Source organism: Triturus cristatus, chromosome 3_1 (assembly GCF_964204655.1).
Source record: "Triturus cristatus chromosome 3_1, aTriCri1.1, whole genome shotgun sequence".
In the NCBI taxonomy this organism is placed as follows: Eukaryota; Metazoa; Chordata; class Amphibia; order Caudata; family Salamandridae; genus Triturus; species Triturus cristatus.
In genome coordinates, this window is record NC_140583.1 from 400,077,708 (window position 1) to 400,090,672 (window position 12,965).

Sequence of the window (12,965 nt, forward strand, 5' to 3'; positions counted from 1 at the left end):
ATGAAGATTCTTGGCTATATTTCCAGTCTTTTGGATAAGGGATGTGGGCCTTCCCTAACTGGGGAGCCCAGCTCAGGTTGGGTGTGAGTCTGATGCCTAAACAGTCAAAAGCAGCTAAGCACACGTCTATTGCAATGGCTCACCTTGCGATTGGAGAAAAATATACATTTGGACTTGGCACTATTGAGCTCCAAGCCCTGCTCATCGCAAAAATACTAAAAAAAGGTTGAGCAATGACTGCAGCCATTGTGGGGACTTAGACATGAGGAGAGTATCGTCTGCAAAGAGGAGGGACAGGAATCCTTCCCCCCCCCCCCCCCATCAAGTTTGGGCGCTTCAAACCCGTCCCTGCTTAAATACTCAATCACCCTGTTGATATAAAGAGAAAAAAGGGTGGGTGCAAGGAAGCACCACTATCTAACTCCCAGTCTACCTGCCCATTCTTCCCCCATCTGACCTGGGCTATGTTGTCAGCATACAGCCTTACTAAGATGTCCAATAGGGGAGCAGGAATGCCCATATACTCTAGCACCTTCCAGAGCTTCCCTCTTGGGATCAGGTCGAAAGCTGTGCATAAGTCAACAAAGGAAACAAAGAGCTTGCTCTTGTTGAGAAGCACCCCTCTCCAATAGATTTGAGAGAACCGGAAGATCTGGTCTAGAGTGCCAACATTGGCTCTAAAGTCCGCCTGTAAATGAGACGGAACCCCTTCTTCTAAACTCCAGTCCTGCAGATCTACCAGCACTTGCTTGCGAATGTTTTTTTTGGATGGAATCAAGCTGATTGGTCTGTAGTTCCCTGGGTTTGCCCGGACACCCTAATTATAATTTGGTAGGATCTCCGCTAGTTTCCATGAGATGGGGATATCCAGTCCAGAGAGGATGGCATTGGATTATATATTTATATATGGGCCCCACACTTCAGGTTTGCCTTGTATAGGTCATTTGGTATCTGGAGCATGAGCAGGAATGAAGGAATTAATTGCAGCCAGAGTCTTATTTAATGAGAACGCGAGGGTACTTGAATCATCTTGAACTCCGTTGTCTAGGGGCACTGTATCACTGTCTTCAACAACACTACCATTTGTGTACAACTTACTAAAATGGGCCATCCACTCGTCTGGTAATACGTAAAAATCGGTTTGGAACCATTTGGGCAGACTGCTGCAGTCCTCCAAAAAGATTTATTATCTTTAACAGTAATAGCTTCATGTAAAGAAGACCACAAGGAATTTTCCCCATCCTTTTTGGCTCGTGCCAGAACCTGTCTATGCCTGGTCCTATATCTCATTATGTCTGAGCGGGTGTTAGTCTTTAGGAGCTCGCTTTTGGCTGACCTGCATTGACTGGTGTACCAGGGAGAGATCTTAGGCCCCTTCTTTCCCCCTTATGTAGTTTTTTCCTAACAAATCCCTGATTTGAGAAAACAGGGAAACATGATTAGAGGTTAATACCACCCTCTTCTGTTCCGCTGGGATATGGGATAGATAATCAACATCTTCCTCCACTGTGGCTGCCTCTGTGGCCAGAGGATTGTTTCATTCCAATTCCACTTGATAGTTTTCCTATTGTTTATTGGAGACCGGTCACCCAGATCCGTGTAAACCCAGAGTATTGGTTTTGTAGCTGATTTATCTAAAAGTGTCAGGGTTAGTGCAAGGTGATCGCTATCGGATCTCTCAACCACTACCATGTCTAAAATGGCTGTCTGGAGCTTCACATCAACCAGAAAATAATAAATTCAACTATAGTGGCCCGACCTGCTAAATTTCATTTTATCTTGTCGGTCTGAGTGAGTCCTACCGTTTGTAGCTCTGAGGTCAAAGTTAAGCGTTGGTGCTAAAACTTGAGCTGCTTGTGGGGACCATCTCACACTGAAGGGGTGTTTTTTTAAGGGTTTAAATTTGGTGTTTAGATCCCTAGTCACCAGCAGGAGACTATTCCCCCAGAGCTCAGATAAAGATTGCTCTAGTGCATTTAAAATCCTGGTCTCTGCAGTGCTTGCTCCGGCTCTATTATAAACATTGAACATTTTTAATATCATCTCTGATGGAAGCTCCAGGCCAACAGCCATAACATCAATGGAATTGGTGGGAATTTCCCTGATCTTACACTGTAGGGATGTTTTTATCCAGATTCCCAGCCCCCAGAGGGTATGCCCAATCCACTCAGTACTGCATTAACACAATTGGAAGTGAACCCACTCTTATGAAAGCGGGACATGCACCATGTCTCTTGGAAGAGGCTGATGTTGTGGAAATCTCCAATTTTGCCTTTTTCCACCGTGGAGAGCAATTTGGTGATCCCTGCTTCATTCCACAATAGTTTTTTAAGAGATGGCTGCTCGGCCAAAGTCATGGTGGGGGATCTCCAGTTGCCAACTCACCACCTAGTTTACTATCCACAGGCTCACTTTGCCAACTACTTGCAAAAGGCTGCCCAGGAGGCCTTTGACAATACGTAGGTGTGTGGGTTCCCCCCTGCTTTTGTATGCAGAAGAGCTAGCATCGAGGGTTTGAAAGCTTGATTGGACCAACCATCATCAAAGTGTCTTGGGGGGGCACACAAACTCATGGCTCTTAGTCTCCACTATGGACCCTCTGTCAACTCCCTCGTTGGGGATCCCAACCCGAGAAAGCCAGACTGGTATCCTGCATGCCCGTAGCTGTTGCTTGGATAGGGTAGAGGGATAGAGAGGATCTGGGGAGATTGGGTAGTGTAATAACAGCATTCTTTGTCGAGTGGGGATCCCCATTACTGCCGTTCATCAGGTTTCCCATCCTTTCACCACCCTCCTTTGCGGTGCATTTACAGATTTGCTAACTACAATCCCTTTCCTCAAAACTCTCCACAACCTCCTTCAAAGCCACAACCTTGTCCCTCAGATCCCCAATTACACCCATCAAACTTCGGAGTATTGAATAATACCCCAGACTAGATGCGCTTGTCTCATCAACTCAGAGCTCCTTATTTTGGTCAGTGTTTGGGCAGAGAACCGAAAAGCAGTTTTGACACTCGATTACGTCATCTTTACATACAGACAGAGACTTCTCTATTGCACCAGACACGGAGGGCGCTATGTTTTTCTCCCCTGACAGCGTTCCAACGCCCACCTGGGATCTATTAAACATTTGGAGTATAAGCTTGGTAGGCACTGCTATACTAGGTTCAGTAGCATTGCTGCTAGAGGAGGGAAATGGATTGATGATGTCTTTTCATTCAGAATGTAGATGATCAATTCTGTCCATTACGCAGTTTACCAGCTGCCAAGGATAAGTTCTTCTTTTTTGCGTGCCCCTGGACCCCTTCCGCTGCGTTCCTTTTACCCATTTTTGAACTGGTGGATAGAGGCAGACAGTAGCACCCAAACAATGATACAAGGGTAAGAGGACAACAGTTACATCAGACTACCTCCAGCAAAGGGTTGCTTCACCCCCACACCCCTGCCAGTTCCTCCCCTGTAAAAGTAAGTGTAGGTCTCGCAAAGGTCCACTCCCCTCAAACACATTCGACCCCGTAGTGCCAAAGTGGAAAGGATGGGTGTGCTGGGAGTCAATGAAAAGTATGGCAGTGTTGGATGGCATTACCCCTGTGCAAAACAGCCCAGAATCTCCATTTGCAAAACGCTCAAACAAATCAAACAAAAGAAAACACTGTTGGAGGCTGCAGTGAGGAAAAGTACTCTTGTTTGGAGGATGATATGACCACAGCGCAGGACAAAGGAAGTGGCCCCAAGCAGGACAACCAAGGGGAGTGGCCCTGCGCTGCCTCTTCCTGGCACTGATAATCACAGGACAGGTCCACCCTTGGCCTGGGATTCGCCCGGGCATGCCCTGCACTGTGGGATTACAGAGTACAGAGTGGTCTTTCAAGGCCTCGGAGATTAGGCTCCGCGCCCTCCTGAGGCTGCTTCTGCAAATGCACCTCCTGGCACCTTGAATGCTGGGGCAGGAAGTCCCCTCAACAAGAGAGGTCTACTGGTGCCCTTTCCTCCAACAGTGTTGACGCCTGCTCTACAGGATTGCAGAGTGACCTTTCAAGGCCTTGGGGATTATGGCGTGCTCCCTCCTTTTTCTGCTTTTGTAAACACGCCTCCAAGCTTCTTGAATGCTAGAGGGTGAAGTCCTTTCAACAACAGAGGTCTGCTGGTGCTCTGCACCCCTTCCTCCAACTTTGGCGAGCCCCCCTTAATTCACAGAAAAACAAAGTAATTGAGTCTAAATATTCAAACACATTTCTTGGAAAAACAAACTAATTGAAATTTGGTTTGATTGAAAAATAAAAAGAAATAGTCAAAGAACAGTTTATGATGGATTTATGATGAAAAAAATGTATATTGAAAATTGTATTTAAAGAATTTTTAATAGAAGAAAATAGTTAGGGAGGCAAAGTTGGATGGAGGAAGGTTAGGGAAAGGGCTCACCATTGTCAATACCTCCCTCAGTCAAGGCATCTTCCTAGAAGTTCTCAAGACAGGTCAGATCCTCCCACTCCTACACTAGACCCGGATCACCTCACCATCTTCCAGCCCACCATTGACCTACCATTCATCTGCAAGATCATTGAAAAAGCAGTCTATATACAACTCCAACATCATGTCAATGCTAACCATATCCTGCATGACAATCAGTCTAGCTTCAGATCACGCCGCAGCACGAAGACCGCTACCTTACTTACACATTGTAGATGATGCCCTCTTGACCACAAATGATGACCCGTGACATTGCTGGTTCTCTCCGCTGCCTTCGACACAGTGACCCTCCCACTCTGGTACCCACCCTTGTCACTCAGAGGAACATCTGGGGGGGGGGGGGGGGTAGACTGTATTTAAAAATAGGTGAGTTTCCCCTACGAAAAGAGGAGGGAAAAAAAGGAGTTGGTGCAGCGAAGTAATAATTGTGGGGGGGGGGGGAACAATGAAAGATGGAAAGGAAGTTGGGGGGATGACCCCTTGAACAGCAATTCTAAAACGAAATTGAACCTTAACAGCAAGGGAAGAAATGAGCTATGTAAATGTATTTGAAAAGCCAATAGAACACATTTAGAGAACAAAAAAATTTAAAATGACATTTTTCTTAAAGGTCGTTCTATCAATTTGTTTCTCTGAGAAGGTAAATGACATCCATATTGAAAACGATTTAATTTAAATGGTTTCTCAGAATTTGTATTCTAAAAAATTTCTATGAAATTACATGCTATATGGAAACTGCCATGATCATATGTACAAAAATAAAAAAGTATAATCATATGGGTAGTTGGTGAATTCATGGAAAAACGAAATCCTAGAAAGTATATTGGAGGAGACAAAGTCATGAAAACCTTATTTAAGCAAAGTCCTTTATAACGAAACACCAAATAAACGAAAATTTGTGGAAACATTTTAATGGAAATACAATGTAAAGGTGCATCTAAATAAAAGCACCGTTCAATCGAAACTACAGTACAATTAGTATCCTTAGTGATTTATTGAATTTTGAACGAAGCAACAGTTGTAAAATGTTTATTTTTAAGTAATGGCACTAGAAATATTACTCTGGAAGAAATTATTGTATAACCGGAACAAAGGTTAAAGTTCACATGCAACACTCGCAATTTTAAAAGACACGTTCCAGACAGTTTGACCTTTGATATTGAGTGCATTTCCAGAAAACGTTCTCTTTGTAATTTTTTTTCTCTGCTGTTGATGTACCCTCTTGTAGTTAACAGCATTCTGCCACGCTGGGAGTTAAACATGTTACTACCATTTATTTTTGGAGTAGTTGGCACTAGAATAGAACACAAAAGATTTAAGGCCTATTCTGTTGAATGCAAGGAAAAGGAACACTACACTCAGAGCACATTTGTGTTAGCAGATGGCTAGCTTTACCTTTTGTGTGAGTGACAGAGCTAACAGAAGTCGTGTGGTGCTGCTCCCTCTGCTGTCTTCCAGTTAGAATGACGGCTGATCTGAGGCAAGGTCAACATTCTAAACTGCTGCTTCACATGCACCCCTAGAAAAGAGTTGGGAAGGGAATACAAATAGTCTTTTCCAAGAAAAAAGATATTCCTCCAAAATGTTTTGATAAAACAAACCAACCAATGTTAAAACCATAATTCGATAAACACGTTTCCAATAAATTATAACAATGACAATGTAGTTTGAGGAAATCATTTTCCATTAATTCATGTACAACCAAAAGTATGTTCAGAGATTTCCTGTCTTGTTGAAAGCTTCTTTTGCATTTTTTTTGGGAATTCACCTCTATAATTAGCCTTTCTTATTTTGGGAAAGTTAGGGGTTCACATCCTTTCAGCAAAATTTGGTTTTGGAACCCAATGCCAGGATTTTTTCATCCACAATACATTAACACCTACACAATACAGACTACAGGGTCTGTTCGTTAGTGGCAACATTGTCACTCTGTTGACATAGGGGGGACATTTTCCGAAAAGAGAACTATGGGGAAGTTATTGATCAAATGGTTTTGGGTCTTCTGTGGCATCGTCACTTCTCTTGAAGATTCTACTTGCCTGAATTACAATAAAACATTTCTGATAATGTTTATTGTTTGGTAAACCAAAACTTCCCTTCTTTTCTGGAGTCAGTAGGCAGGATCAGGATATCCACTCTTTTTACCTCTCCACATTATCTCTGCAATTTCAAATCAAAAATCAAAAATTAAATAATGTCTTGCATGGATTTTGGACCACGAGTTGTTATAACAATGAGACATCGGTGGCAGTAATACTATTTTTATTAAGTTTAATTGTACCCTTGATTCATAAGATTCCAATTTATTATTTCATCTTTTATTGTTTTCTTTAAGGGGTACTACTGTTTGGTTCCTATATGTAGTACTCTTACTTCTCCCATGTCTGTTAGCTTCAATCAATCAAAACATTTATAAAGCGCGCTACTCACCAGTCACGGGTCTCGATGCGCTGAAAGGCGGGGGGGGGGTGCTGCTACAGGTCTTGAGGTGTTTCCTGAAGGTGAGATGGTCCTGGGTCAGTCGTAGGTGGGTGGGTAGGGAGTTCCACGTCTTGGCTGCCAGGTAAGAGAATGATCTTCCTCCGGAGGTGGTTCTGCAAATCCGTGGTACGCTGGCGAGGGCGAGGCTGGCAGAGCGGAGCTGGCGGGTTGGAGTGTGGAACGTGAGGCGGCTGTTGAGGTATTCGGGGCCCGTGTTGTGGAGCGCTTTGTGTGCATTGGTGAGGAGCCTGAAGGTGATCCTTTTGCTGACTGGAAGCCAGTGCAGGTCTCTCAGGTGGGCAGATATGTGGCTGTGGCGAGGGATGTCGAGGACGAGTCGTGCGGATGCGTTCTGTATGCGCTGGAGCCTTTTCTGAAGTTTGGCTGTGGTTCCTGCGTATAGGGCGTTCCCGTAGTCCAGTCGGCTGGTGACTAGGGCCTGGGTGACTGTCTTTCTGGTTTCGGTAGGGATCCACCGGAAGATCTTTCGGAGCATGCACAGGGTGTTGAAGCATGAGGATGAGATGGCATTGACTTGCTTGGTCATCGTGAGGGAGGAGTCCAGGATGAATCCCAGGTTGCGTGCGTGGTCCGTGGGTGTCGGTGCGGTGCCCAGCACTGTGGGACACCAGGAGTCGTCCCAGGCGGATGGGGATGGTCCGAGGATGAGGACCTCCGTCTTGTCTGCGTTCAGTTTGAGACAGCTGAGTTTCATCCATTTGGCGACGTTTTTCATTCCTTCCTGGAGGTTGGATTTGGCGGTGTCTGGGTCTTTGGTGAGGGAGAGTATCAGCCGGGTGTCGTCGGCGTATGAGATGATGTTTTGGTTGTGTTTGCGTGCGATGGCGGCGAGGGGGCTCATGTAGATGTTGAAGAGGGTTGGGCTGAGTGAAGAGCCTTGGGGTACGCCGCAGATGATCTCGGTGGCCGCTGAGCGGAAGGGAGGAAGGTGGACTCTCTGGGTTCTGTCGGAGAGGAACGAGGTGATCCAGTTCAGGGCATTACCTTGGATCCCGGCGTTGTGGAGGTGGGGTATTAGGGTGCGATGGCAGACTGTACCAAAGGCGGCTGAGAGGTCTAGGAGGATGAGAGCGGTTATTTCCCCGTTGTCAAGCAGGGTCCTGATTTCGTCGGTGGCTGCGATGAGGGCAGTCTCGGTGCTGTGGTTAGCTCGAAAGCCGGACTGGGATGGGTCGAGGGAGGCATTTGCCTCGAGGAATGCGGTCAGCTGTTTATTGATGGTCTTCTCGATGACTTTTGCAGGGAAGGGAAGAAGAGAGATGGGGCGGAAGTTCTTGAGGTCTTTAGGGTCCACCGTGGGTTTCTTCAGTATGGCGTTGATCTCCGCGTGCTTCCAGCTCTCTGGGAAGGTGGCGGACGTGAGGAAGCTGTTTATGACGTTCCGGAGGTGGGGTGCGATGATGGTGTCGGCTTTGTTGAAGATGTGGTGAGGGCATGGGTCGGAAGGAGAGCCGGAGTGGATGGTGTTCATGACGTGGGTGGCGTCTTCAGTGGTGATGGGAGTCCAGTCGCTGAGGGTGGTAGTCGGGGGCGTTGGTTCTGTGGCTGGGGGCGGAGTCTGAGTCTGATCGCCAGAGCTGTCGTGTATGTCAGTGATCTTGCGGTGAAAGAATGTGGCGAGGGAGTTGCAAAGGTCTTGTGACGGTGTGATGTTGTTGCTGTTGGCGCTGGGGTTGGAGAGCTCTTTTACGATGCTGAAGAGTTCCTTGCTGTTGTGCATGTTGTTGTCCAGCCGCTCTTTGAACGATGTCTTTTTGGTGGTGCGGATCAGCTGGTGGTGTTTGCGAGTGGCGTTCTTGAGGGCTGTCAGGTTTTCTGTCGTCTGTTCGTGGCGCCAGGTTTTCTCGAGGGTTCTGCATGATTTCTTCGATTCTTTGAGGTTGTCTATGAACCATGTAGCTTTCCTGTTGCCGGGCTTGTCTGAAGGGTTCTTCAGTGGTGCAAGGGTGTCGGCGCACTTAAAGGTGATTTTATTTTTACTAATAAAGTCTCATTCTTTAGGATGACCAACCCTACCATATTTTCCCAATGTTTGTAGCCTGATATTGCCTACAGTCCTAAATGCCCTTTAAACTAGTTGCAATTTAGTTATTTTGATCGGACTTCATCAATAGCATGTTGTTGTCTGTCAAAATTAGAGTTTTAATTGTTTCCAACAATATTCAAACCCTTAAATATTTTCACATTCCCTATCACAAGTATCTCTAGAGCTGTATTATTTGGCCAAGTTTGGTGCCTTTTGGCATGTCCAAACATCCAGTATCAGGTTATTTACTATTACATACTCTAGTTTCTTGAGCGTTAAAAGAAAGCTTAATTTTTCTTAATTGTTTAGTCAGTTCGACTTCTGCTAATAATTCAACAACAAACGAAGTCAAAGGAACTTATTAAGTGCACAAATCACCAAAAGGTCTCATGGCGCTTGCGAATACTCCGTGCGAACAGACAACCTGATATGACAGCATTATTGATGGTCAAATAGCCAGGTTTTTAATTCCTTGGGGAAGAGCCTGTGATCAGAGATGGCGAGAAGATGAGACATATGATGAAGATGATTATCATTACTCTCCATTGGACACAATACTGTTGGTTTGTGAGTTTTCCTCTCCTATCACCGAAACCACACTGGAGACTTCTGTGCAACCATAGGCATAAGGCACTATGAGATTAATGCCATTTCAGTAGTACAGACATTTGAGGTTTCTGTGAGAAAGTATAAATGTTTTGTTGGATATGCAAACTGTTTATGCCTTTCAATTTCAAAGGGACTACATGTTGTCTGAAAAGCTGCCATAGACAAGAAGAGGCAGTACCACCATTTCGAACATATTTGGTTAGATCTAGCCTATCATTTTTCATCTATTTTATTATGCTTTTTAGTGACTGTTGCTTGGCAAAAATGCCCTTTTAGATATTTTTCTCTTTCCCAGTGATTGAATATATTTAAAACAAAATGCTGTGTTTAGGAGAACCTCTTTCCTGGAAAACCATTCACAACGAATGGGCTTGTGTTTTGAACCTATAAGTAATTTGATTAACTTTTAAGATTTCTCACGAGAGGGTATTTTCTTGGTGGCCATTACATCAGCCAGGAAGGTCACTGAGATTCCAGCCTTAAGTTCAAAGGAATCCTAACGGATTTTCTTATATGTAAGGCTATTTTGTAACCTTATTCCCTCCCAGATGCAGTTTTTATGAGCAGCAAATATCTGTGATGGAAAAGGGAAATTTATTTGTACTAGTACTGAAGTATTTTTGGCTTCTTTGGAATAATAAAAACAAATTCACTCTACCACTTTGTTAATCTAGAAGCATAGCTTGAAATCAGCAAATGGGAGACTTATACCTTTCTTGCTCTCACAGTAAACGACCCTAATTCTATTGCTTGCCATTCTCGGACAAAGCAGATTCTTAAAATCTTAAAGTGGCAATCTGAGAATTCCCCTTCATGGAATTGGTGCATATTTGCACTGTTTCACTCTTTGTTGTTCCTTCTGTGAGCTGATATGAAATTCCTCTTAAGTGTCATCTTTCCTTTATGGTTTTAAAATCAACACACAGACATACTCCTTATGATTTCACAAGTTTTCTGTGTAATGTTGAAATCAACCATGTAAACAAATGTAAATGTGTACTGGATCTCACGCTTTGGCAGCCATATTCTAATGTTCCTGAAATTCAAAGAAGATACCAATGATTGATGCATATGATTTCAAGTAACACACTTTTATTTTTTATGAAATAAGATTTGTATACAGTCATACATTTGGTTCTGTCACAAGTTCAACCTTGACCATGTTTTGAATGCTGTTTTTCTGTATTGAAACAGCGCAAGTGATTTGATATATGATGTGCTGGATGAATCCTTGAGAAGAGCAGAACTTAATCACAATATCACATATGGTAAGTGAGCAGCATCATTTTAGGTCTACTTGTCCCAGCCAAATAAAATGAAACATTAGTGCTAAGATCAGACTGCCGAATGTCTGTGTACTTGCAATGTTACAGATGTTTTAAGAATCTCGCTTAACTTTGTAAAACCAACAATCCAGTATTAAAACTCAAGCTTGTTTATTTCAGCAAGGGCTATTTATATACTAAACCTAATCCCTAGACATGCTTTTGTTATTATTTATAACATTTTTATTTGGAATTAAGTAGAGGCGGTTGGGTGGGTCATAAATGTAAAAACTAAACTCTTCCTTTGGAGCAACTGCATTTTATCCAATGGTTCCCACAGATCTCTTTCTTCTGCAAACTAGCCAGACATTAAAACACATATTTTGTTGTAATCTACAATTACAAAGTGTGATAAGTAGTTACAGCATATTTTAACCTTTCATTTTACTAGGGAACTTGTCAGTTTTACATTTGCTAACCCAGATTGTAGTAAAGTCGTTCTGCAGTGCCTTCCCTTTATACTGACTCTATGTCTTCCCTATTAAGGGCAGATGTCTGGAGTGTTTTTCTGCGCCATATGTCATCTTGCTTAGGGTACATCACAGAAAGTGGTGCAAGGCCCAAAGTAGGTAGACATGTGGCCACTTGGACACAGTGTTAAAACAAGGGCTTTCATCTGCTGTCAGAGAATCAATGCTGGTGGCCTATATGCATGCCTGACCTCCTATGATTATTCTCCACCTTCCTCTATCACTGAATGTCTATGCCTCTCTCACATATCTCAGCAGAACAGACGTTTGACTATACTTGTCTTGAAGGACGCCTACATTCAAATTACGACGGCCTTTTATGCCTTCAGATCTTTAAGCCTCTAATGCAACCTCATTACCACTAGGTGCAGAAGAGCGTCCCGTTAAAGGCTCTTTCATTGAAGAATCTTGTTGTCACCCTGTAACTCACTGAATGATTTAGTTGACAGTCCTGTCCCAGTAAATCCATTCAGAGTAGAAGAGGGAGAGATAACTTGGAGCCTTCAAGGGAGCATAGGTTTTTGGCCCCTCAGGATAAAGGGCAGAGTGGAATAAGACTCCAGGAGAAGAAATTGGTAGACCCCTTCACTTTCAGTGCTATGGATAACATAATGCATATGCCCATCTATCATATCCCTTGTTAACACATAATAACATAATAAAGATTGTGGCTGAGCAAAATCTATCAAGGAGTTACAGTTCTGAATGTCAGTCTTATACACCATCATCTGTTTGCTAGTACTATCCATGGGATCAAGGGCATTGGGAGAAGTAATATATTGATCAGACTATCTTAGTTTTATACCATAGAAATCTTCCCTCCTGATCAGTCGCACATCATGGTCCTCCATTTCAGTTGGGGCCTTCTTCATGGATGTTTCTAAGCAGTATACTACAAGGCCAGGCGTGTATCCAGAACAACCACAATTGTCCTCATTTCTTTATACCTTCACGGAATTCCAAGTTACACCTGAGTTCTTTAAAAGATGGCTCGCTTTATTCTTGTATAGTAGAGGTGGCTTATTTATCTGAAAGAGACTGCAGTTATAGATTCCTTACCTTAGAATTAGCCCCAGGCATCAGACTAGATCCAGAGAATTTCTTTTGTAGCAGTACCCCTGCATGTCGGTGGGTGGTATCGGTCGACTCCGCCTCCGTCGTCGACATCATGGTCGTCTACTTAGACACCACCCCTGCACTCTGACATCAGTTTCTTTCTTTTTCCACGCCAGCCAGCGCAGATCCGGAGAGAGTGTGCCCCTTAGGTACTTTTTGACTAACCCTTTTTCGACTTTTGTCGATACCTTTTGAGTCTTCGACTCCTGGTGCACGAGGGATGTCCAGCCGTCAGCCCGGCTTCAAGCCCTGTGACTCCTGTCACAAGTTGATGTTGGTCACCGATCCGCACCTCTTGTGTCTCTGGTGGCTGGAGCGCTACCATGACCCGGAGTCATGCTCCGACTGCTGGGCCCTGAACCCGAAGTCTTTGAGGGAGTGGGCCCGAAAGCTTTTGGAGGTCCGGCAGTCCGCTCCGCGCCGTTCGAGGTCCTGGTGATCGGGAAG

The 12,965-nt window shown here is 44.1% G+C and overlaps 1 protein-coding gene across 2 annotated transcripts in view; it reads left to right on the plus strand.

Annotated features, from left to right (window-relative positions):
- AP4E1 (adaptor related protein complex 4 subunit epsilon 1) overlaps positions 1-12,965 on the plus strand; it is a 417,135-nt gene that overhangs the window by 105,310 nt on the left and 298,860 nt on the right. For both annotated transcript variants that reach the window (XM_085644188.1, XM_085644189.1), the window contains exon 8: positions 10,802-10,875. In XM_085644188.1, the coding sequence (XP_085500314.1) occupies positions 10,802-10,875 (74 nt within the window). The remainder of the gene's footprint in view (positions 1-10,801; positions 10,876-12,965) is intronic.